Source organism: Rhamphochromis sp. 'chilingali' (assembly GCF_963969265.1).
Source record: "Rhamphochromis sp. 'chilingali' genome assembly, chromosome: 10".
Classification (NCBI taxonomy): Eukaryota; Metazoa; Chordata; class Actinopteri; order Cichliformes; family Cichlidae; genus Rhamphochromis; species Rhamphochromis sp. 'chilingali'.
Window position 1 is genome coordinate 25,865,498 of NC_137937.1, and position 24,203 is coordinate 25,889,700.

A 24,203-nucleotide genomic window follows, 5' to 3' on the forward strand; every position below is an offset into this window, starting at 1 on the left:
TGGTCAACAGAGCAGAGTGGATTGCTGGCGGATGAGGGCGCTTGATCGCTACGCGAGACACACTGCCCACTTTCTCTGTTTAAGCGACGTAGCGTGTCTCTACCCCTCCAAGTGGTCTAGACGATGAGCAGCAAATAAGGCAAAAACCGCACCAGGAAAGCACGCGTCCGATCCTGAGATTGAGTGATATGTAAAAGTCGTCCCGGTGAGGACTGAGTCGGGCCGAGCAGTCTGCAGTGAAGAAGAAGCAGGACTTGTAACCCGTTAGTGCTTGCGCTGGCCATCAGATGAGCAACTTCTGAAAAGTAAATCTGCGCCGTGCTTGCAGTTTTCAGCTCCACGCTTCGGATGAAGTAAGTTAGTTTATGTTTTTAAAGAGTGAAATGCGTTGTTTGTGCCCATAAAGCTCCACATTTTAAGCATGTTATGCACGCCTCGAGGCTTAGCTTAAATGCAGCACTTCTTTTTTTTACGCAAAAAAAGAAAAAAAAGAAAAAGAAAATCTTTCCAACCCATCACAAACTCATTTGTTCTTCTGGTGCGCACTTTTAAGAGCTTACAGCAGAATCAACAACGAATGGGATTTTTTTTTTCCTGTGCTGCAAATTGGCGTTGCAAGAGAAATTTGGAGAGCTTGGGATGGGATGCCAGCCATAGCTGGATGTGACGGATGTATACTTTTCTATTGTTACCCGTTAAGTCCCGTTAATTACAGCTCCGGGGTGTTTGTACAGTACAGTCCCGCTGTGTTAAACAGCATGCTGACAAATACCGAAACCTCAGTGGAGAAATACAAACATCTGGAATGAGACAGAAGCGCTGTTTCTTTAAAAAGTGATCAAGCTATTCTAAAATGCTCAGAAGGTGCTTGTTTTCTTTGGTGTCTTTGCATGCATCAAATTCAGAATTGAGTGATTATGATATCTGTACAGTTATATCTGTTATTGTAGACGCAAGACATTAGGACAGTGGTTCTGCACAGGCTTCATTGGTGGGCATGTGGGTGGTGGGGGTGGCACACCTGGGGGAAAACGTGGAGTGAATTATATGACTTAAAGGGGGAATAAACAAAAGGAAGAGCTGATGCTGCGATTCTTAACTTTTTAGTTCATCTGAAATTAAGATGGGATCTTTTTTATTGTTAATGATTGTGGAGTGTGAGCTTTCTTTGGCTTCTAAAGTTTGAGAAGTACTGCATGTCGAGTACAAATATTATGATTTTCTCTAGAAATTGGCAGTTTTCTTTTTAAATATTTTCTCTTTTATCCCACCAATATTGAGCTGTGATTTACCTAAACTGCTCAGTTGGATTCAACACCATCCAAAGACACTCAATATCATATGAAACCAGTACAATAATATTAAGAGGAACTGCAAACATTCATGTAATCAAGCTTCTTACTGACTAAATGACTTCACTGTTTACAATATATTAAGAAATGGTAATTGATTTAGCCTTGCACTAATAGGTTAACCGAGTTTATATCATTCCAGAAAAATGACCACCATCCAAACACCTGCCAAAAGAGTAGTCTGGGACTTTGTTTTTCCTCCTTATTGCGTTTTTATTAACAGCACATGCATTTACCAGTTTCGCAAGCTTCTAATCTCAGTTTGTTTGCTCTTCATCAGTGAACGCTTGACCGTTTTACGAACCACAGGAGAACAATGTTTCTCATTTTGCAGTTTTGATTAGGACGCACACTGCACTCTGATGAGATACACAGAAGGCAGAGTTCCAGCTCTGCTTCTTCTTATTCATCACCCAAAATTTGTGGCCATCTGCACTTTGAGCAGTCCAGGTTGTGTGTTTTTGGTGTGTTTTGTGCCTTTTATTTTCTAGAAGAACCATATTTACTTTCACTTCAGAATCTCATAAATCCATTTGTGCAGTTGCTTGAAAACAGTATTTTACTTTAAAGTTTTACCCATAATCGATTCTCTGTATAAATACAGATATAAAAAAATCGTCGGCAGTGTGTCTTAAACATCACATCAATTTTTATAGATGCATAACTTGCTAATATTCATCCTAATGTAGCTAAAGCATCTTCAGTTGGATGCTTTATTTGATCACTTCTGCATTAATGCAGAGAAAAGCAACGATGAGACATGTGGTGAGAAGCTGTGTAACTACAGCAATTACACACCAGCCCCTACTGTGCAGCTGAAAAGAAATTTCAAAACATGAGGCGAGTAGTTTTAAGAGACATTACAGCCATCGGTTTGTGTCTCGCTGTCGTCACACACAACATTAAGTACAGCTGTTATGTTCCAAAACCTCTGACAGCTCAACAGCACTCTGGAAACCATTACATTTTGCACACATCCATGTACACCTGGGCTTCAGTCATGGTTTTCAGAATGTGCTTGTGTGTGTCTGACATACAGAGAGAAACAGCAGATTTAGACCAAAAGGGAAAGGTACATGTTGCACAGATATAATTAGTCCAAATAACAGAGCTGGAAGGGGTTAGACTGGATAGAGACTTGATTCCTTCAAATTAGATTGAACTCCAAAACCTCAACCACTAAATTTGAACTATTCAGTAAATCACAATAAATCATTAAAGCCTAATGGCACAGTTAATTTTCCAGTTCTGATTAATTTTTTTAAAAACTGTCTCTGAAATGGCCAAATTTGACTAGTAGCAGCTTTACCACCGTCAGGCACCTGTAAAAGATGAAAAACCTGATTTTAAAACATAAAACATTTAATAGTCGATAGCTTTAGACAAACCGCTGTATGCCCGCGTGCGCACAAACACAACTGGAAATTTTGTAAAGCAATTTGACTCTGCTGGACTCGTGCTTGTGCTCATTACTTTTGTCATTCTCTCTCTGACACGCATGCTTGATTTTATTTATACACATATGCATGCATATACACACAGACACCCACTCTTTCCCTTGCTGGTCTCCCACACACATAGACATGAGCGGGGTTTGCAGATGTGTGACCTGATCTGCTTCCAGCAGAGACTTTTCTCATGCCAATGTGCTGACTCTGAGTTTTCCGCACTCTCTTATGAAATAAGAGCAGGGGACGTTAGAACCATCCAGTAGCCATATTTATATAGGGAAGTGGACACACAAACATATATCTGCATAGGTTAAAAATTACATATATATTTATATGTACCTAGCTTCTTCACAAATATACTGATTTCCAGACAAATGTATGTAAATACATCCAGCAGCACAAGGCTTATTTAGAGGAGCTGGTTGCTGCTGTTTTCAGGTCCTTACTCTTGTCTGATTGGCTCTGCCGAGGTAGACTCTCACTCACTACCTGGTGTAATGTGCAGACTCATGTGGAAGTGTTACATTTACTAAAATGTTGAGGCTGGGGTTGAAGTTAAGGAAAAATGTTTGCATGCTATCTAGAGATATAACAATTCTGAACCCGAGACTGAAATTGCACTGCAATCATCCACAATAATGCATTGTGGTTCCATTTTTCCTACACCGTGATGCTCCTGTGGAGCATACCTGGTTAAATTATGCTAGTTTGGTGAAAGCTGTAATGTTTAAAGATTTTTCAGGGCCTAAGTGAACTGGAAATATCTCAAAACAGCATAGTTTAGTTTTCTTTTATTTTTTGTTTTCATGATGATGATTGTCAAGCGATCAGGCCTGTGGTAAAAATAATTTTTTCCACCATAATCATTTTGTGTTGTTCCACCCCTCTAAAGAAAACCCCGTAGCTTTGGCACAGAAACTGACGTATGATTTTGGAGAAGTACACTCCTGCTGATACGTATTACAGGAACCAGTAGTGGGCAAACGCACAACACAGTCATTGTTTGAATAGATTTCGTTAAAATGACTATAATTTCTGCCACAACATTTTCCAAATTATGTTTATTTATTGTCCTTCAGTCACAAAGTATAGCTAAACCATGTTGAGACACAGTGACACGCTCTATGAAACCATAAATAATAAGCCTGTTGGGTTGCTGGTGAGAAAAAAATCACGGCTCCATAACATTATATTCCACATTTTTCTTGGTTGTTTATGTTTACTTTGTCTTGTTTTGAAGACGATGTAGTTGTCTGGCATCTGGCATCTAAATTATATTTGTTTTAAAGCTTCCCAGGGTGATGATTTTTACTGACATGCTATCATTATTTCATGATTAAAACTGTATGCAGTTAAAGATGCCCTGTAGACGTTTTTCTTCCACAAAAATTCCGTTGTTTACATCACAGATTTTTAAGATTGATTGTATTTTTCTGCTCAGGAGACATCAGAAATCCAATTGCAAAAATAAAATTATGCATAATTTACTGCATGTGTGTGCATCCTGGGGCAGGATACACACAGATCCACTCTTTAAATCACAGTGCTCAAAAACTTTTTAATGTCTCACGCAATTGTTATAAATATTTTGTAGCATTTAGCAGAGTAGCTATGATTTCAAAATTCCACTTTTGTTGTGGAAATGTGAAAATGTTAATTCATTTGCATTCTGTCAAAGTTGAATCACCTCAGGCCATTTAGAGCTTATAAACATTCGTTTTTCTTTAATGCCCCACGAAATAATAAAACACTGAAGTGGGGAAAATGAAAAATGCAGGTCAAATTGCCCAAAGCCTCCCCCCCCATCTGTTAGTGAATAAAATAATCTTCCTTCTTTTCTTCGTAATCCGAATCAGTGTTTCATGATGGCCTTGAAGACCTTACGGCAGAATTTCTTTCTTGTAATGACCAAATGCTAAATCTCATTTCAAATTTCCTGTTGTATTATATGTGGACATGAGCACAGACTGTTTTGCTGACTTCTGTGTTGTATTGCGAATGTCATTAACATGAAACCAAACTAAGCGGGCCTCTTGGGGTTATTGAGCTTTTAGTTTTCCAGGGTGCTGGTTTTGTCCGATAAATTAACACTCTTCTATCCTCTTACCCAAATAAATTTGGACATTTATGTCTGCAAAGGAGCTTGAGGAGTGCCAGTATGATAAAGACAAAACATTAGGGCACAGTAGTCCAAAAAACAATGTCATTACTATTACGTTGCCCATATTCTATATACAGTCTATGGTTTGGATGTAGAGTCCTTAAAAAGAAAGTATGGTTCTTTTTCCATTTTAATACAAAAACAAGTTATTGTGGACACTGAAGATAAAAGAAAAAATGTATTTTGGAATGACTTGCTTTTACTCCCCTGCCCTAAGACACAATTCAAAAACACAACAGTGCACATAAGTAAATTTAGAGTATGAAATTAGTGTCCATAGAAAATATTTATTGACTACAAAATGTCAGAGCGCCAACTACACAGTCTTTCTGTTTTTTGCTTTCTCGCTAAAGGAAGCTCAAACTAAACTCTAGCTTGCAACATTGCTCTGCGAGTGTTTGTGTACATGTTGTCCTTCTTCAGTTATAGAAGGGACTAACAGAAACGATGTGTCCTTTCACCCCCTAACCTTTTTTTCTTTGGCTTCTGCCTCCCCTGTCAGCTTCTTTAGAACAAACATAGATGATTATAGTAGATTTAAGGAAACATAGGAGAGGCATGGTGCTGGCAGAGGGGTGCCAAGTCAAGGTCTGCATCTGTGTGCCTTAGTATGTGTGATGTGTTCATGTTGTATGCACGTGTGTGTGTGTGTGTGTGTGTGTGTGTGTGTGTGTGTGTGTGTGTGTGTGTATGCTTTAGGGCAGAGGTAGTGGGAGGAGGGTTGAGGACGCAGGCCTTAAATGTTTACCAAGGGACCCCAAGAGGCCTGGGTTTAGCCTCCCTCTCTTCTGATTGGCTTAGACAACTCTTCCTGTCAGCCTGTGAGTTTGTAATTGGGTGAGAGAGGAAGAAAAACGGGGGACAGGCTTGCACAAGATGGAGAAGAAGCACCATCCTTGCCAGGATGTCCACAAATGCTTCCAGATGTGAAAGGGTGAGACTAAAGTATGGATTAACATCAGGACATATTTTGGGGTAAAGGGGCCACCTTTGCTCCAATTTAGTACTTTTACTGGAAGAATGTTAAAGAAGTAAAAAAAATTATGCTAAAAAGAAGTGCAATGAACTTAACTTTTCCAAGGGGGAAAAAACAAACAAACAAGCAAAAAAAAATAATTTCTTATCTGAAAGTGTTTATCGGACGGGTTAATAATTGTTCAACAGAACGGAAGCCAAAAATATGAAATTCATTTGAGAAACATTTAAGTAAGTCTGCATGAGCTTGCCTCTTGACAGTTCTCTGCCATAAATTCTTGCACTGTGTAACTTGGCTTTATATGACCTCTGGACCCTTGGAAGTCATCAGCACAAATATGACTGACTGCTTACAGTGGACCTGTCTGTTGCCACATTCATTAAAAAATTTGCTACATGTGACGAACCAGAGTTGCAAAATTATGTTGATTCTTGTTTTTTTTGTCCATGTTGCAATGTTTAGTTTTTTGTTGTTTTTTTCCGTTTGTTCTTGCTTTAGTTGTGCTTCATGTTTCAGATTTACTGACATGGATTAAGTCTATCCTTGGACTAAAAGCCTGAAATGAAAACCTTTTCTTTTGTCAAACTGAGATGTTGTTTTCCCTTAAATCTAGACTCTTTGTTTTAATGTGTAATAAATCTAAGCCAAATCAAGTAAATGGATGACTAGTGTGGTAAATATGGGCTAGTGAGCTGGATCCAGACATTTTCTTGTCGCTAGGGTTTTTTAAGATACCAGACTTTTCCAGTCTTGAGCAGTTCCTGTAACCTGTGGGATCTGCAAGATAAGATAAGACAAGATTACATAAGATAATGTGGAAGATAAGATAAAATGAGATAAGCTTGGATTCAGGAATCTTAAGATACTTGGACCACGTAATTTAGGCAAATGTATCCTGTGGGGATGGGGTTGTTTGCTGCCCAGTAAAGTCGTGGAGCCACAGCTGTAAATAGCCAAGGGTGCGGACTGAAAATTTGGCCTATATTTAGAGTTTGTCTCTAACACTGACTTATTGAGCGTTTTGTGAATTAGCTGCCATCATATTTTCAAATAAATAAACTACTAAAATATATGTTTTACAAAGATGGCAGGAGAGTTTGTGTTAGAACTTTTGTTGGGAAATACAGTTTCTACAAGTTAAGCCTCCACAGCTTTTTCTTTTAAGGATATTTTACCCTTTTTGTGTCATACATTAAAATTGCCATTAATTGCCATACAGGATTTCATAATTAGATCCAAAGTGCCAAAGTCAAACTACTTGTTGGTTTCTATCTAAAATATTTTGGTCTTGAAAAGCCAGTTTGTTGGGTTTGACATTCTTGGCATCATTGTGGATTTAGATAACTACTTTTTGCTTACCCACCAGAAACCGACCCTACAGAAAATGCTAATAACTCTAATTTAGCAAAGATCTATAATTCCCAGCTGATACAAAAGGAACATGATTTTCCCAGAAAGTTGGTTCTGTTCAAGCGGATGTGACATTCTCCCACTGCAAATCACAGAATCAAGTTTCCGGAATTTCCTTACCTGGATGATTAAGCATGGATCGGAACATGATTTTATTCACTCAAATGGTGACAGCTATTCCAAACAAATGCTAATTTTTCTTTTTATTTGTTGGAAGTTTTAACTCACATCTGTTTCCACTAATAACTTTAAATGTAATAGTGCATCAGTTTCCCAATACTGACACATTTATCGTTAATAAACCAAAGAAACATGGAGCTAAGTAATGTTTTAAAAACTTGCCCTAGCGCTAATAACAGGCTTTCAGGAGCATATATCTGTCTAATGATGTAATCGACTGTGAAACGAATGGATTTAACCATCTAAACAGTCAGAAGGTAGCGTGTACGTCATGGAAAAGTTATTTCAAGTGGCTGTAACTAATAGAAATGTTACTGAGATCTTTTCTGAAATGATAAAAAATGTTTTCTTTTAGAGTTCACACAAAGCGAAACAACACATGTAAACCCCACCATTCATATTTTCAGCTTTGAAATGCCGTAGCTGCAAACTCCCGTGATAATTCCTTACATCCTGTCCAGTGTTTGGTTTCATGTACACCAACTGAAATAAATAGCGGTCACAAATTGTGCTCACAGGCCAGAGAGAAAAAGATGGCGTTAGTGGGGGAAGGAGGCTAGTTCACATGGGAGTGTCACCATGGAGTTCAGCTGATAATTATAATCACAGTGTCTCTGTCCTCTCTTATTCTATCCTCTGTCTCTCCACAGCATCATGGCTCTCTCACTCGCCTCTAATCTCCTGATTCTTCTCATTCTTTCCTCCCTGGATTGGCTGCCCTCTCCAGGATCTACATTTCTCACAGACTGGGACCACACGACATCATCAGGTAAGTTACTGGTGTTCTTACAGCTTTGTGTCACAACCAGTTAGAGTGAGAAATAACATGTGAGAAAAAAAATAATTCTTCTCTCTTTCTATGTTCACCTCATCAAATATTAACAAGTGTGTTTTGCGTGCAGCATGTTGTTGACACTTGTTATCACGTCTTTTGTCAGACATCAGTTGCAGAGTGCTGTTTGTTCAGATTCATGTGGAAAGGTTCACTGTTGAGCAAACGCTGCATTTTCCTGATCTGGCTTGTCAGGCAGGATAGTGATCAATAGACTCGGGGTAAATATATGACTGGGGCTGCTCTGTCAAAGTCCAGGGACAGGATGATGCAGGATGTTCAGCCAGCTAACCCAGGTGCCACTGATCTATCTGAAATAATTAGGTGAAAGAATACTGCAGATGAGGGAATGAGTTGATGTTGCCATAATTTACCTTTTAAAACCAAAAACTTGCAAACAACCACAAAATAAGTGTGAAATAATGGATTGACATTTTAGCCCAATGATAGAAACAACTACAACTAAGGTAAAAGTGTCAAACCTGGAAAATAAAAATGGTGCTTATTCTGCAACAAACAGGTTTGAGAAATTCCTAGCAACCCCCAAAAAGTGATCAGTCGAAGGTGGTCAAGAGGAAAATCTCTTGTGCAGCAGTGTCTGCATTCCTGGACGTATTTTATGAGGATTACTTCTGGAAGACGGATAAGAAGGCATTTTCTGACCAAAGTTTTTTATTGCAGATGGACCTGGTTCAGCTTGGATAAAACAGAATTGACTCTTGTTCAAGCAATGAATCAGTACATTGTGGATTTAAGGCATCTATTGGGATTATAGTTGTGCACATTTGGATGAAAAGACTTTATTTCCATCCAAATTAATTGGCTGTAGTTTATTATGGTAAGGATTGTAGTCCAAAAAGATTGAGTTAGCAGCTTAACCATCAGCAGGCAGCTTAATTCTGTCTTAATCTGTTGATTGAATGTTTTTGTTTGATCCAGAGAAAGGCCTATAATTGAAATCAGATGCTCAATACATTTGCATACATTTAATGACGCTTAAAGCGTGCAAACCAGTTATATTTTGGCAAGGTAGTGTGCTCTGAGTATATTCTTAGGTGCATCTGTTCATTGCCATTAAAAGGTGAGCCAGACAGCATGAGTCAGTGACCTGAGATCTCCAGGCCATCTCTGGGCAGCCTGCTGGCTGCTGCAGCACCTGTTGCCAGAATGTTAAGCATGCATATTACCTGGAGAAACATTAGTGGAATTTAAACTGTTTGATTTTGGCCCTGCACTTGCACGTGCACGTATTACATGCAAACTATTTATCATTACCTTAGATTTGCATTAGTAAAATCTCTCTCTATACTTGGATTGCCTTTGAAAAAGAGCACCTAAGCATCGCAGCACATCATGTCTGCATGGTTATGGAAGGTATGGCATGCCTTATATGCTATTTTAAGTTATTAATAGTGCAGTTGACAGCATTGGACAATTTATTTCCCTCTTGTTTTTACAGTGCTTTTGATGTAGGTGACATTTAATAGTGTGCAGTGTTTTCCTGCTTTTAGAATGCAAACTCAGATTGCTGTAAGCAGAGAGTACAAAGAGCCTGCAGATCATTATGTTCAAGAAAACACAGCTTGATTGACTTATTTATCAGTACACAGTTTTATTGATTGCGTAACCAATAAATGGAATCAAGCAGTAGTTTTAGTTTTGTAATTTTGCCATATCTTCGGTATTCTTAAACAGGGAAATAGCTTGCCAATTTACTGAGACATTTCATCTTCCTTTGTATGGGTTTAATGAGAAACAGATGGAAAAATACCACTGGAATCCACCGAAGAATGCCAACTCATCGTGTTTTCTCCGGTCAAATTAAGATCAAGTCCACACTAGTGCGTCTTTTCTATTTTTTTTTTTCCATTTGCTGTTATGCAATCTGCAGCAATCTGAAACACAGTGACAATAAATTAACGTTTCACCATCTTTTATCTAGCTAAAGTTCTTCTCTTTCCCTCATTTAAAGTTTTTTTTCCTATAAAAATAATTGATTCCTACTTTAAAATGTCTTCGAAGTAACTTTCTACCTTTGACTTCTTTAGTGTGCGGGGGTCAGGCCCCCTCCAACGGTCTGTTCACTGCTCTAAAACTACTTTATATTTAATTATGGCAAGTTGCAATTCAGTCATACATGTTCAGGATGGTACACAGGCTCTCTAGGTAGATTTTTATAGCAGGAATAAGTGGAATCAAGTTTGAAAGTTCAAGTGCTGAACATATTGTTATTTCTCTTCCCGATGCCAGTACTGGTGCAAAAGAAACCGTTCTTTCTCAGATTTTTGTTGTAAATCAGTCCATCTTCTTTGCCTCGGGCCTGAATTGTTATTTATAGTTGAGGTTCGTGTTACGGGTTATAATTTCTATGCCTTCCCGTGATTGTTTTCATATATTTTCTGATGTGGCAGGAGGAGGCGAGGAAGCAGGGAAAGGTACGTAGTTCAGGTAATAAATTTGGTGTAGCTGAGACTAATGTCTGAGGATACATTTTGAGCTCTGTGTCTTTGCCCTTGGGCCTTTTGACGTTGTTAACAAAGTGGATCAAATATCTTTATCTCTGTCACTTTTACAGTACCATTCTGATAAGCTCTCAGGAAAAACTGCTGATAACCAGGTGATGTCAAAACCATTGAACATTCTGTTTGGTTCACCTCAAATGTTGAAATGGTTCCCAGTGACCACTGTGGTAGTTCAGTCCTGGTCTTCCTCAACAACCGTTAAAACATCTGTAAACACAAAGCAGCCTGTGATAGCATGAGCAAACACATGCAGCCTGTGCCTTTCCCAAGCTCACCACTGCACAACTTCCAATCTGGACAGCTGCTCTTCTCACTACGGCTTAAATGGAAAATGCTTTGCATGGGCTTTTTTATATACCTAAAAAATAACGCTTACAGTAAGAATGCAGTCTTGTGCAGTATGTGAGCCACCCTCAGCATTATGCTTTTGGAGTTGTTTAAAATCATTTTGTTGCTCTGCTTATGGACTTAAAAGAGTCTTCCTGGAATTCTGTGTCTGCAGCATATTTATGTCTGTTGTTAGGCGAGCCACAGAACAAGCCAAGAGTAGACATTTGGAGATGCTCCTATGTAGTTAAAGGCTTACCATAGTGATTATAGGCTGTGTTAGTCATTTCATTCTATCTATCCTTGCTCACATATACACTCACACACACTTTCCTTTTTCTTTTATTTTCTTCCACAACCTTCCTTCCTTGATTGTCTGTGTGGCTCAAAAGGACCTCACTCCTTAAGCGCATAGATTGATTCTGTTCAACAGGGCTGTGTTCCTTACCACAGAGGTGGTAGCTAGTGGTAACCGTGCAGAGGTTTGGTCCATCTGGCTTGTACACACAATCCACAGTTACATCTGCTTCAACGACAAGCGGTGGGTGTGAGCTTCAAAGTTGGGGCCTTGTGTGGGTAATGGTGCCTGAAGTTAAACACAAAGTTGGAAGAGCAGAAGAGAGACATGCATATTGTAGATAGCAGAAGCTGAGGGGAATTCATGGTTGGGAAAGTGCTGTGTGATGGAAGCAATGCTGCAAAGAAGACTAATTTAACATTTTGCATGCAGGAAAATTTGCCCTGATTTTCATATCTGTACATTGAATAGGAAAGTGTCATAAGCTGCAGGATGGATGGAGGAATACCAGAGGATAGATTAAAAAACATTTTCACACATCAGCAACAGTCCTGGACTGTTGTCTGCATTTCCTGGCAGAGAGACAAGAATTCAAATACCTGACTCTGACAGCTTGGACATTAATTTTAATGTCCAAGCTGTCAGAGTCAGGTATTTGTATCTTTTCTCTGCCATGTCCAGAGTTCAAGGTCCATGTGGTCTGATTAAGCGCATGTGACACTAGAGCAGGTAAATCCGATGCATGCGCAGCAAATGAGCAGTTGCCATCTGACCCGACTCTTTGCACTCACTACCCAGGCAAGCACGCTTTCCTACACCGGAGTGCTGCCAGTGGCGAGAATGCATCTCATGCGGTGTATCTCCCGCTACACTCGCATAGATAACTGCAGTCGCTGTGCCTCGTTCTCTAATGTGATTGGAAATGGTCTTACTTTGCGCACTAAATACGTTTACACGACAAATTGTTGATTCACAAGAATCAGAAGAGTTGTTTTGAAATTGTGCTCATTATATGGAGTCTTCATACTGCAAATAAAGGACTGAGAGTTGTGAAAGTGGGAAGGTTGCTTTAAGACAGAAAGCTTCCAATTAAAGAAAAAAACTAAATGAAAATAAAGTGTTTTTTCAGGGGAGATAATAATTAAGAAGAAAAATGACAGCTATGGTGTGTTCACACCAAATGCAAAGCCAAGTTTCACTTTGCATTACTCACATACAAATACAGTAGATGGATTTTTTTTTGGAAAACCACAAATATTCATCACACAGTAGGAGTGAAACTGTTACCAGGGGCCCGTTCTTCGTACCTCGCTAAGTAAGTTAGCTGGATTTGATTGTTGACGATTTCGCGCGATCCTGGATCCTTCGGTTCTCCGAAGCTCATCCGGGACTTGCTGTCATAGCAACAGATCCGTAAGCGTAAACCTGCTCGGGAGCAGGTTTACTTTATGTAAACAGGATTAGATCGCGGCCACTCAGGTATGTCCGCTTCATTTATACGAAAGCAACAGCGATATTTTACCACTGTTTGTCCATAAATAAATATTATCAATGTAACTAAAGATAATGCAGTACTTGATCCTTTTATTGATTTCATACAGATACATACAGGTCATTTCCTAAAAAAAGGGAAATGTACTATTAATCATTCTATTTCATGTATTTGATTATTTCAGATGTAATTCATATTTTAGAGTAGTAATTGTAAATTACGTCGTGTAATCAAGATGAGAGACCACGGCTATAAAAGCGAAGGTGGATTTGGGAAGTCTGTCGCAGCCATGTCCTGTCCGTATACGCGAGCAACCCATTGCGGAAGGTGCAAGATTGACAAGGAGAGTTCTCAGAATTCAGCGTATATTGCGGGATAGACAGGATCCTTTAGCTCAGCGCGACAGTGTGCTCATAGAGAGATATTGATATTCCCGTGAGGGTATTATTTACTTAACCAACTTGTTGACGAGGGGGTGCAGGACCACCACCTGTCTTTTTTTGCTCTGTCCTTTTCTTGGTTGCTGTTATAAACAAACAAACAGATTATTTCAGGCTCTCTTTGCAAGAGACTAAAAGCAATATAAGTGATAAATATTACCATTCTGTAGAATATTCTTATATTTCACTTTTACTTGTTCCCATGTTCTAGTGGGTCCTGTCGTGGCTCTAATGTGAAAGAGGATATAATGTAATATGATATAATAAATTTACCCTACCGCCTACTGGTGTTGGCCAGAGGGGCCGATGGCGCGATATGGCAGCCTGGCTTCTGCCAGTCTGCCCCAGGGCAGCTATGGCTAAAACACTCGACTTCCCGCAAGTCGAGCTGCCCAAGATTCACAGAATTAACAGATAATGTTACATTTTTGTGATTTATATCTTATCAGGACGATAGAATTCTTATATCGGGATATGAGATTTTGGTCATATCGCACAGCCCTAGTCCCAGATACAAAGAACTGTAAGAAAAGCCTTAAAGAAAGTTTGCTAACAATCGTGAATATAGCAGAAAACATAAATAAAAACCTATAGGCTAATTGAATACCAGCTAACCTAGAAATTATGTCTTTATTTCACCTCCCTACAGTGTTGATGTATCACACTGTAATAGAGATTTGATTTGTCCCATATGAGGATCTCTGACACCCTCCAGTACAAAGTCCAAAGAACAAAATTAGGAGCAAGAACAACACTTGTTCTTTACTTGAACGTGGACATAATATGACATAACTAAGCTAAATCTGTGAGCTGTAATGGCATTAGAGAAGATTAACATCATTAGTCACTGTGACTACAATAAGCTGACTGGGTCACTACGCGGCTAAACACACCGGGCTGTGTCTCAGGGACTTCAAAGCTATGAACATTGTCATGAGGCTCAGATGAATCTAGAACTTGACATCCAGTCAAGCTTCAAACGAGAAGAAGCCCCATTGCATGTTCTGTTGTGTTACTGAGCAGAGAGGCAGGATGTATTCAAGGAACAGAACAATGGCATATTTTTTGTCGCTTATTGTTTTCAAGGTGTAAGTTTAGTGCATATGCATTTGTGTGTGTCCGTGCACTTGAGTATGGAACTGCATGTGCAAGCTGGGAGTTATTTATATCACCTATTTACATTCCGTTGTTTGTATCCTGTTGCAATCGCTCACCTTTCTCCCGCTCTCTTCTGGCCTGCTTCTCGCTCTTACTGGCTCTGTCAAGAGTTGCACCATGTCCTAAGTCACTATGTAACCTTCACCATTAAGCCCAGTTTGGAGCTTGTAATTTTCATTGCCTGTTTTATTTGAAGATGACGAAGATGTATGAGAGTATTATGAATATGAAATAAATTTCTTCTAGACTTTGTCCTCAAATTTTTCTCTCTGATTCTTTCTTTTCCTCGTCATCCAAGACATGTTCCCATGGAAAAAAAATTACGTTGTGTGCTGCACACAGTTATACTTCTACCGTGTGTGCGCCTGTGCATGTGTGCGTGTGTCTTTGGGCTCTGGTGCAGGGATATAATGTAGGACTTGGCATGTGCAGACTGACAGGCACTTTTACTCTTAGCACAGTGTCAGCATGTGCTGCCAACTTCTCCATCTGGATAACAGAAATACACACAAACACAAACAGAATGATGGCGTTGGAAAAAAACGATCATATGGCAGAAGTTGGTGCTGAACAGCCAGAAAGGTCTCAAGTTTGCTAGGCAGGTACTACGGCTCGACACCTGCCAAGAATAGATGTGTAATAGACATGGGGAGCGTAGAATAAGGCATATGTGAAATGACTGGAAAACTAGCACCTTCAAACACAACCCCAATTCCAAAACTGTTGCAACACTGTGCAAAATGTAAATAAAAAAAGAATTAAATGATTTACAAATCTCATAAACATGTTTTATTCACATAGAACACAGAAATCACTGTCTGCGAACTGTGTTCAAAGATGGTCTTCTGTGGAAGTGTTCCTGAGCTCAGTCAGTGACTTCTATGACAGGATCATTCCTGCTTTTAGTGCAGTGCTGCCTGAGAGCCCGGGTGTCCGTTATTGATTTTTATCCATGTCTGTTGCTCACAGAGATTTCTCCAGATTCTCTGTCTGTTTTGATGACATTATGTACTGTCTTTGCAATTTTACATTGAGAAACCTTATTCTGAAATAGTTTCACATTGTAGACACAGTTTGTTGCAGACTGGTGAATTTCTTGCTTTCTCTACTCCAGAGAATCTCCGTCTTTCTAAGATGTTCTTTTTGTATCCAGTTGTGTTAATAAACTGTTGCCAGTGAACTTAATTAGTTGCAAAATGCTATTCCAGCTGTTTCTTTGTAATACCGTTTAGTTTTCCAGCCTCTACTTGCTCCTGTCCCAACTTTTTTAGAAACTTGTTGCCAGAATCCCCCCCTCCTTTTTTTTTTTTTTCAAATTTTCTCAGTTTAGATATTTAATATCTTTTCGTTCTTTGGTTAATAAATATTGGTTTATGCAGTTTGCAAATCATTAAATTCTGTTTTTACTTACATATCTCACATTGTCACAACATTTTTAGCATGGGGGTTTATGCTAAATTATTTTAAAATTGTGCTGTTTAAGTTATAGTTTTACTCCTATAAATGTTATCATTTATATTTATGGTTTAAATGAATACTTCCAGAAACAAGGCTGCTTTTAGTGTCATGTCATTTTATGGGGTTTTTCTGTGGTCAACTGAGAGCAGACTCTTGAGTTATGTGAACAATGTGACTGGGGACAACAGGTTCAGTTGGCAGGTCTGTGTGTTCTCTTAAAGTACAGGGCAACCAAATCATTTTTAAACTAAAACCACAATGAAGAGACATCAAGAAGTTCTCATTTACATGTCTTTTTGGCATTGTTTATAGTGATCATAAGTAAGAAGTGGACAAAAATACCTAAACATGTGCCCGAACAAAAAGTCCCAAGTAATAGATGTAGCCCACAATATGGGGTAAACAGGGCTAAAGAGCTTTACGGTTGACAAATGTAATGGAACATTTACATGGAAATCTATTAGTGCGAATCTAATTCATGATAAAACAAAATCATAAACTTTTATGTTTTCACAAAGATACAGAAAGTAGTTTTTAAAAAAATGCTAAGGCATTTCTGTCATTATGACATGATCAAAGTATCGTAGCTAACCATATGTATTTCATTTTCATGCTCCTTATGCATCAGTCAGTAACTACTAATATTTGCACACATGAAGAGTGTGCAAAGAGTAATGGACCCAAAACTGAACCCAGGGGAACGTCACATGGGGTGACAGTTGGGACAGATTATAAATGATCTGCAGCGTATAAACAGTCGCCTACACTGACTTAGTTTGCCTTTATTAATAGAAATATCGATTAAAAGAAAATGCTGCTCTGATTTAATTTCAAAACATCTCTTTTCATCAAGTGACATTTGTAGTACCGGCTAATGTTTGTTTTTTAGTGGCGTCACTCTTCCTTCTTCGTTTTCCATCACATCTCGCTGTTCCTTTAGTCAGCCTTTTGGAGCATGACTAACCTCAACATTAACTTAAATCTGCAAATGAGCTGGAAAAGGTGATCATTCCACTCCTCATTACAATCGAGCATTTCGCAGTGCGGTAACTGGTAAATGCTGGTTGCACCTTTTTCTCTCGCCTTTTTCAGTTCTGTTTGCCAGCCGATGTGAGAGCCTAGGGCCGAGTGCTTTATTTAGGTTTCTTAGTGGATTTAAACCCTAATGGCTAAAGCTGACATGGAGGTAGATAAATGGTTTCCTAGCTCCTCTACACAGACTGATGAAGAGAGGACGTGAAGCTAAGAGCTGTTTATCAGTCTCAGCTGCACATCCACGTGGACAGACAGATACATATGGACAGCCAGGATGAGGCAGTACACCCACACACACACATGTACACACACATGTACACACACATACACACACACATGTTCAAATTAGTTTTCTTCTTCCAGCCACAGGCTTTCAGCTCATTTAGTACCTGGCAGGTGCAGGCAGGATTTAGCTTTCCATTACTGAAACTCAAGTATAGTTATATATGTAGTTATATATGACTACATGCTGATAATGTGAGCACAGCCTTAAAAAAATATTACAAGCCTATGTAGTCAGGTAATCAACATCCTCCTGTCAAAACATTACCCCTGGCTTGTGAGTCAGTTACAGCTGGAACGGTCCAGTTTTTATCCTTTGAAATACTGAAAAGGAGGAAATGAGAGAGAATGACAAAATTAGAGTGTGACCCTCCAGGTGTTGCGGCTCAACCTTTCACCTTTGACATGGTTTTAAGTTCAAAAAATGCAAATAGCTTTTTAAAAATACGGCATTGCTCTTTGACCTCAAGATTCTTCTTCTCTCGCAGACAAGAATAACAACTGGAAGATGAAACGCGTAAAAAAAAAAAGCACGTCTTATTACGTAATTATTGATGATCATAAAAAGTCTTGTGAGTTGTGAGTAACCCCAAACATTTTCAGACGTGTAAGTACCAATCAATACAAATTATTATCCCCCCAAATTTACAGCCCATATAAAAACCCTAGGACCTTAGAAGTTTTGCTTCTGTAGTATCCTATTCTTCTGTAGTTCTAAGGCCTTCTTGCATTCAGCGTCTGCAGAAAGCTCTTTGATGGTTGCAGCTGGAATTTGTTGGATGGGGAAGGGAAGCCGAGCTGAAATAGCAAACCTCGGGGAAGCACAACAGCGTGCAAAAGGTGAAGGGAAGGGAGGTGGGAAAGGCACAACTGCACAGGAATGCAGAGAATTATGAGGTTATACTGGCACCAAATAGCATGGAAACGAAGTAGGTTTATATTCCACGTGAATAAATGGTGTGTGCGTTGACTGCCCTGCCTGAGTTGGTCTTGTTGATAGCTTGTCTTGTTGTAGTTAGATGTGTGTAAGTTGAATCAGGATGCATGCTTGGTAGGTGTATGTCTGTATGCAGATGCCAGTAACGTGCCTTTCTTCTTCTTCTTCTTCTTCTTCTTCTTTTTTTTTTTTTTTACAAGTGAACAATCTTTAACGAGTCTGTGTGGAGATATGTTTTGGTTTTATGTTTAGAAACTATCAGCTCCAGTTGGTCTGTAATTTCTTTCCCCTGTGTTTTGATGCATGTTTATGTTCTAGGTCTGTGTGTGATTTATAATGCAGGCAGTGAGAAGAGAGAGCTGGCGGAGAGCCAGTGGAGCAGAAATCAATGGTACTTTCAGCTGCTTATTTATGGTTGCACCAAACTCTGGGACTCTATATTCTGCTGGGCGAGAAACTGATCTCCGACAGGAGCGGGGGGGCTGGGAGGGAGGAGGGGTTAGGTTGTTACGAAATGTTTGGACACATCGAAACGTTAGCAGCATAATACTTTTTTAGCAAGTTCTTTTTTTTTTCTACTGGTATGTGCGCGCAATGATATTCATGGGATTCACAGGGTAGCAGCAGCGGTTGTTAAAAGAAAGGAATAAAATATTTCTGGCACATTTGCAAGTTTGTATTTGTGCATTGTTTCAGAAATCATGTGGAAGCATGCCATGGAAGCATTTTCCATTTGTCTAGCAACTCTTTGAGTATAAATAATGCAGGATTACACTTAATACCCAGAGCTCATCTGATAGTCTTTAAATGTGGATTGTAACCTTAAGGTGCTATTATCTGTTGTGTTTTTATTGTTTTCAACTGTGGCAAGTTTCTGCAATTCTGAGGTTAAGATTAGATTTCAGCAAGTTTACTCAGCCTTTCCGTGAAAAAGTGATGTCTGACACCACCAGAAGTCATGATATTAGTGCAATTAAAGGTGACTGAGCTGTAAAAGGCTCACGCAGTATTGGTGTCACACTACCGGGCAAGAGGGCGGATGGGCAAGTGGTGCAAAGTTTGTGAATGTTATAACTCGAGAACAAGGAGACATAGGAGCTTCAAAATGATATTATAGGTGCATCTACTAAAAATCTCAGATGAGTTAGAACCTCAGTGACCTCAAGGTCAAGGTTTCTGAATATCTCGTGAAGTTTATAACTAGAGAACAAGGCGAAGTAGGATTTTCAAGGAATGGAATATTGGTGGGGGAAAAAAAAGAAGATGTACTTCTGCGAAAATTCAAGTTACTTTTGCAGAGTCCTGAAAAAGTTTTGCGAGATCCTGAGAAAGACTTTTTCCGCGCATTTAGCGTACATCTATCAGTACCCGAGTACTGCAGCTGGCTGTTAATGAATTCAGCCAAGACTGCCAGGTCAGAGTACTCCTTCGGATGAGTGTGTCCTCTTGCACTAAGAACTCTCTTCAGATGTCTCTCACTTATAAAAACGGTCTCTACTGTCAAGCACTGATCTAATTTCATAGTTTAGGCCAAGCTCAAACTAAAAATCTATTCATCTGTCCCACGGGTGTGTGTCCTCCATAACTGTGGTTTCCAAGGTCTCATTACTGACCTGGAAGTGTTTGGAGTTCAATCAAAAACTTTTGCGGGATCTCGCACAAGTAACTCAGGCTCTCGCAAAAATACATCTTAAACTTTTTTCTCCAATGTCCTTTGAAGGGCTCCATATGAAATTGATACTAAAGGTGCATCTACTAAATATCTCAGATGATTTTGAATCTCAGTATGCTTGACCTCAAGTTCAGAGTAAGCTTTCTGAAAATCTTGCGCATTTGATGATTTGAAAACACAGCAATGATTTTCAAATTGATAGTGGGCCCCTAGGAGACCGTGTATCTCTGTATTGTTAGACGAATAAAGCAAAGCCCCTGCAGACGCTGATAGATGTTAATAAAGGTGATTCATTAGCCTAATGCAGTCTCACTTCCTTTCTAATCGTTGCTCTTCTAACTCTGTCTTTCAGCTCTCATTGAGCCTCATTTTACTGAGTGTATATCAAGGGACCAGGAGACGTTCCGCTGCTGGTGGAGTCCTGGCACCTTCCACAACCTCTCCTCCCCTGGAGCACTCCGAGTCTTCTACCTTAAGAAAGAGTAAGTGTAATCTCCAAAATGCTTGCTTTACTCTCAGAAATCCTAATAATTGCTTGTTTTGTAGAAAACTTCACGTAGGCACATTGTTTTGTGTGAATCAGTGAGCTCCATTAATGATGGTATAACCTTTACTTGACAAGAATTTAGTTTTTTACTTCTTCTTATGTTTCTTCTGCCATTGTTTCACTCATTCAGGTCTCCTACCAGCCAGTGGAAGGAGTGTCCCGAGTATATCCATTCAAATAGGGAATGTTTCTTTGATGCAAATCACACATCCATATGGATCACTTACTGCATGCAGCTTCGCACTCAAAACAACATCACCTATTTCAATGAAGATGACTGTTTCAGGGTGGAGAATATTGGTTAGTAGCCAAGATTTGTGCATATTTACAGATTTTTTTAAAAGTTTTGATTTATCAGAAAATTTGACATCCTACTGTTTCTCATTTTCAGGTTGTATGTAAAAATCCTTTATAGCATTAGGAGATCTTTACAGATGTTACTTAATGTATTCATATGTAATTATATATTCATATTTCACAGCACAAAATGGTTATTTCTAGTTCAATGAATTACTCGTGCAGAAGGATACCTGGAAATTCTACTTGTTTTTGGACTTATGTCAGATAAACAGTGCTTAAGTGGTAAATACTTTGAGTCTAGAAGATGCTGACAAGCAATATATTATCATATGGCAACGTCATATGTTGCCTGACATCTTCTTCATGGAAAGATCTTTGTTTGTTCTTTTTATGAGTATAAATTAATTGTGGATGTTGTCTTAGACACTTGACCTGTAGTAGGGTCAGGCTTTTAGTTGCTGCTTATTCTTCCAAACCTCTTTGTTTATAGAAGGAGCGTAGCAACTACTTGTTGAATCAGCTCCAGATGATTCTTGACATTGTTTAAAATGCCTTCTCCCCCTCTTCTTTATGGCCAACGTTTCCAGTTATACCAAAGAAATATCTATTTGTGATGTGTTCATGATAATATCAAATCAGACCTGTGCAGTTTCAATCAATATTGCTTGCATTTGCTCCAGTCTCAGTTCAAAAATATCAATGTTTTACACAAATGTAATGTGATGGGAGGACTCCTTCTTTAATAATTATGACTTCGTGGAGGTTTTCACTTCTTTGCTTTGTCCTTATGTCCTCATCAATCGTGTTAAATTAATGAAGAAAAAAGAGAAAAACAAAACGTGTTGATCATTTAGTTTTAAATCTGTTAAATGGAATTAAATGTTTTAATCTTTGTAAAGGGAGTGACACAGTCTGGATTGAACAGATATTGACTTTTTGAACATAAGCAGTATTTTTTTAGTATTCTGTTAACCTTTTTTATGTGATCCTAAATTAGCATACCAAATCAGTAACTAGAAGTGTCCTTTCCTTCTGTTCGAATATGAACTTTTGCCTTTTCTCTGACAGTACGTCCTGACCCGCCAGTGTCTTTAAACTGGACCCTGCTGACTATAAGTCCTTCCAGGCTAAATTATGATGTCATGGTTAACTGGGAGTCCCCACCTACTGCTGATGTTAGGTTGGGATGGATGCGTTTGGAGTATGAGTTGCAGTACAGAGAGGGAAATACCACAAACTGGGAAGCAGTAAGTCTTTTATTCCTAACTTTTTAATAAGCTTGCCCATTATTTCTTTTTACACACAGTTCCTCACATTGACAAAAGCAGATTTTGCACATGCACATTAACACAAATAAAAAAAGCAAATCTCATGCTCTTAAAAATGGATTGTAGGTCATCGAAGCAGAGTGTTATGTTTCTCTTTCCCTCCCCCCTGAACACTTGTAGTTAAAATGCAGTTGGAGCTTTGCTGGCAAGGCTGTGGAAGCCAGAGCAAGGCCTTAGCATCTGTGAAGGAAGAGAAGGGAGGGATCTGTAGGTCAGAGGCCATGGGACTGTGTACAGGCTCGTATTCATTACCGCTTGGCTTGCCTGATGGTTGGGGACCTCACGTCCATCTGTTATAATAGCATGTCATCTATCCAGTCTATCTGAAGTGCATCAGTAATTGTGTAGTTACAGGTGCCAAAAATAAAAACGGACCACTTGACACCCTCCTTTTCTTACTCAGCCTTTAACATTGGTGTTGTTACTATTTCTGTCAGGATAGCTGCATCATTCTTTTTAAGCACATCATCATCATTTCTTTTTTTAATTTACAAAAGGTTTGTCTGTTTTTGCAATTTTCAGTTGGAGATTCAGCCACACTCTCATCAGACAATCTACGGTCTGCACTTAGGAAAAGAATATGAAGTACATATCCGCTGCAGGATGCAGGTTTTCATTAAATTTGGCGAGTTCAGTGAATCCATCTTCATTCAAGTGACTGAGATTCCTAGCACAGGTAACGCATGTGTTAGAATGATGCAATGCATTTTTGGTGAACTGCAAACTGTTTTTTTTTTTCTTTGAGCATTTAACACAGTATGATTGATGAAGCCAGAGGACTGGTTGTCATCATTATTATGACGAGTTCTGTTTCATTTTGCTTCTTAGAGTTTCCTGTCCATCTCACACTGGTTTTTGTATTTGGGACTGTGGGTATCCTCATACTCATCATGCTCATAGTCATCTCTCAGCAGAACCGGTACGAGCACTCACGCACTCCCTCTCTTTCATGCATCTGTGGTGTCCAAAACATCTGTGAAACAATGAGACATCTGCTAAATCACAGGTGCACATCTCTCTCTTTCTCTCTCGTTCTTCTGTCATTGCAGATTAATGATATTTCTGCTGCCGCCTGTTCCTGCACCCAAAATCAAAGGCATCGATTCAGAGCTATTGAAGGTATTTCTGGTCTGTGATTTTTCAAGCAAATGCTAGACCCCCGCAGTCAAGTAGCGTGACTGTCAGAGGGGGATCAAAATTGTTGTGTATTTTAATCAGATTTTAAAAAAGGCAATGTTTGGAAGTAAAACCATTATATAAGGGATTGTGTAATCACATTTTTAAAATTATATTTCAATTGTAATTTGGATAGAAAACAGATTCCTGTCTGTCTGTGCGGCTCATATTGTAGAGATATGTTAGGTCACAAAATCACCACATCACTCCCTCGTCTCTCTCTCACACTCACTACCAGTTTATCATCTGACTCAACCACCAATTAAACGTGAAACAAAACTGAATATAAATAACAAGAAAAAATGGACATAAGGACCACTCAGAGGGAATTAGACAGAAAGAGCATCATGATTCAGGATTGTGTTGTGGGTGTATTATTCACAGAGTGCATTTAAAAGCCACACAAAACAATCTCACCTCTGAACAATTAAAAAAAAAAATCCTGATGTAAATTAATAAATAAGTTATGTTGTTAATTTGTGAGTAGACCAAGCTGCCATACACTTTTTGTTGGGTTTAAATTTTTAGACGTAAGTCTGCAAAGTCAGAGTGTTTTACAGAGGAAACTGTCAATTTCTGGAGCCTAAATGTCAGAACACTTGTTTGTACACTTGCAGAAGGGGAAGCTGGATGAGCTGAATTTTATGCTGAGTGGTGGAGGAATGGATAGCCTGCCCATTTATGCACCAGATTTCTACCAAGATGAGCTGTGGGTGGAGCTCATGGAGGTCAATGAGACAGAGGATGTAGATAGTGGAGAGAAGGAGGATAACCGGGGCTCAGACACCCAGAAACTCCTGGGTCAGTCCCAACCTGTCAGTCAACACATCAACATAAGTTGCTCTAATTCAATCAGGTATGGCAAAGAT

The 24,203-nt window shown here is 39.1% G+C and overlaps 1 protein-coding gene across 1 annotated transcript in view; it reads left to right on the top strand.

Annotated features, from left to right (window-relative positions):
* ghra (growth hormone receptor a) overlaps positions 1–24,203 on the top strand; it is a 28,999-nt gene continuing 4,796 nt past the window's right edge. The window contains exons 1-9 of the mRNA XM_080893270.1: positions 1–353; positions 8,181–8,299; positions 20,336–20,465; positions 20,661–20,830; positions 21,899–22,077; positions 22,681–22,834; positions 22,987–23,077; positions 23,208–23,277; positions 23,952–24,190. Of these exons, the coding sequence (XP_080749396.1) occupies positions 349–353; positions 8,181–8,299; positions 20,336–20,465; positions 20,661–20,830; positions 21,899–22,077; positions 22,681–22,834; positions 22,987–23,077; positions 23,208–23,277; positions 23,952–24,190 (1,157 nt within the window). The 5' untranslated portion in view covers positions 1–348. The remainder of the gene's footprint in view (positions 354–8,180; positions 8,300–20,335; positions 20,466–20,660; positions 20,831–21,898; positions 22,078–22,680; positions 22,835–22,986; positions 23,078–23,207; positions 23,278–23,951; positions 24,191–24,203) is intronic.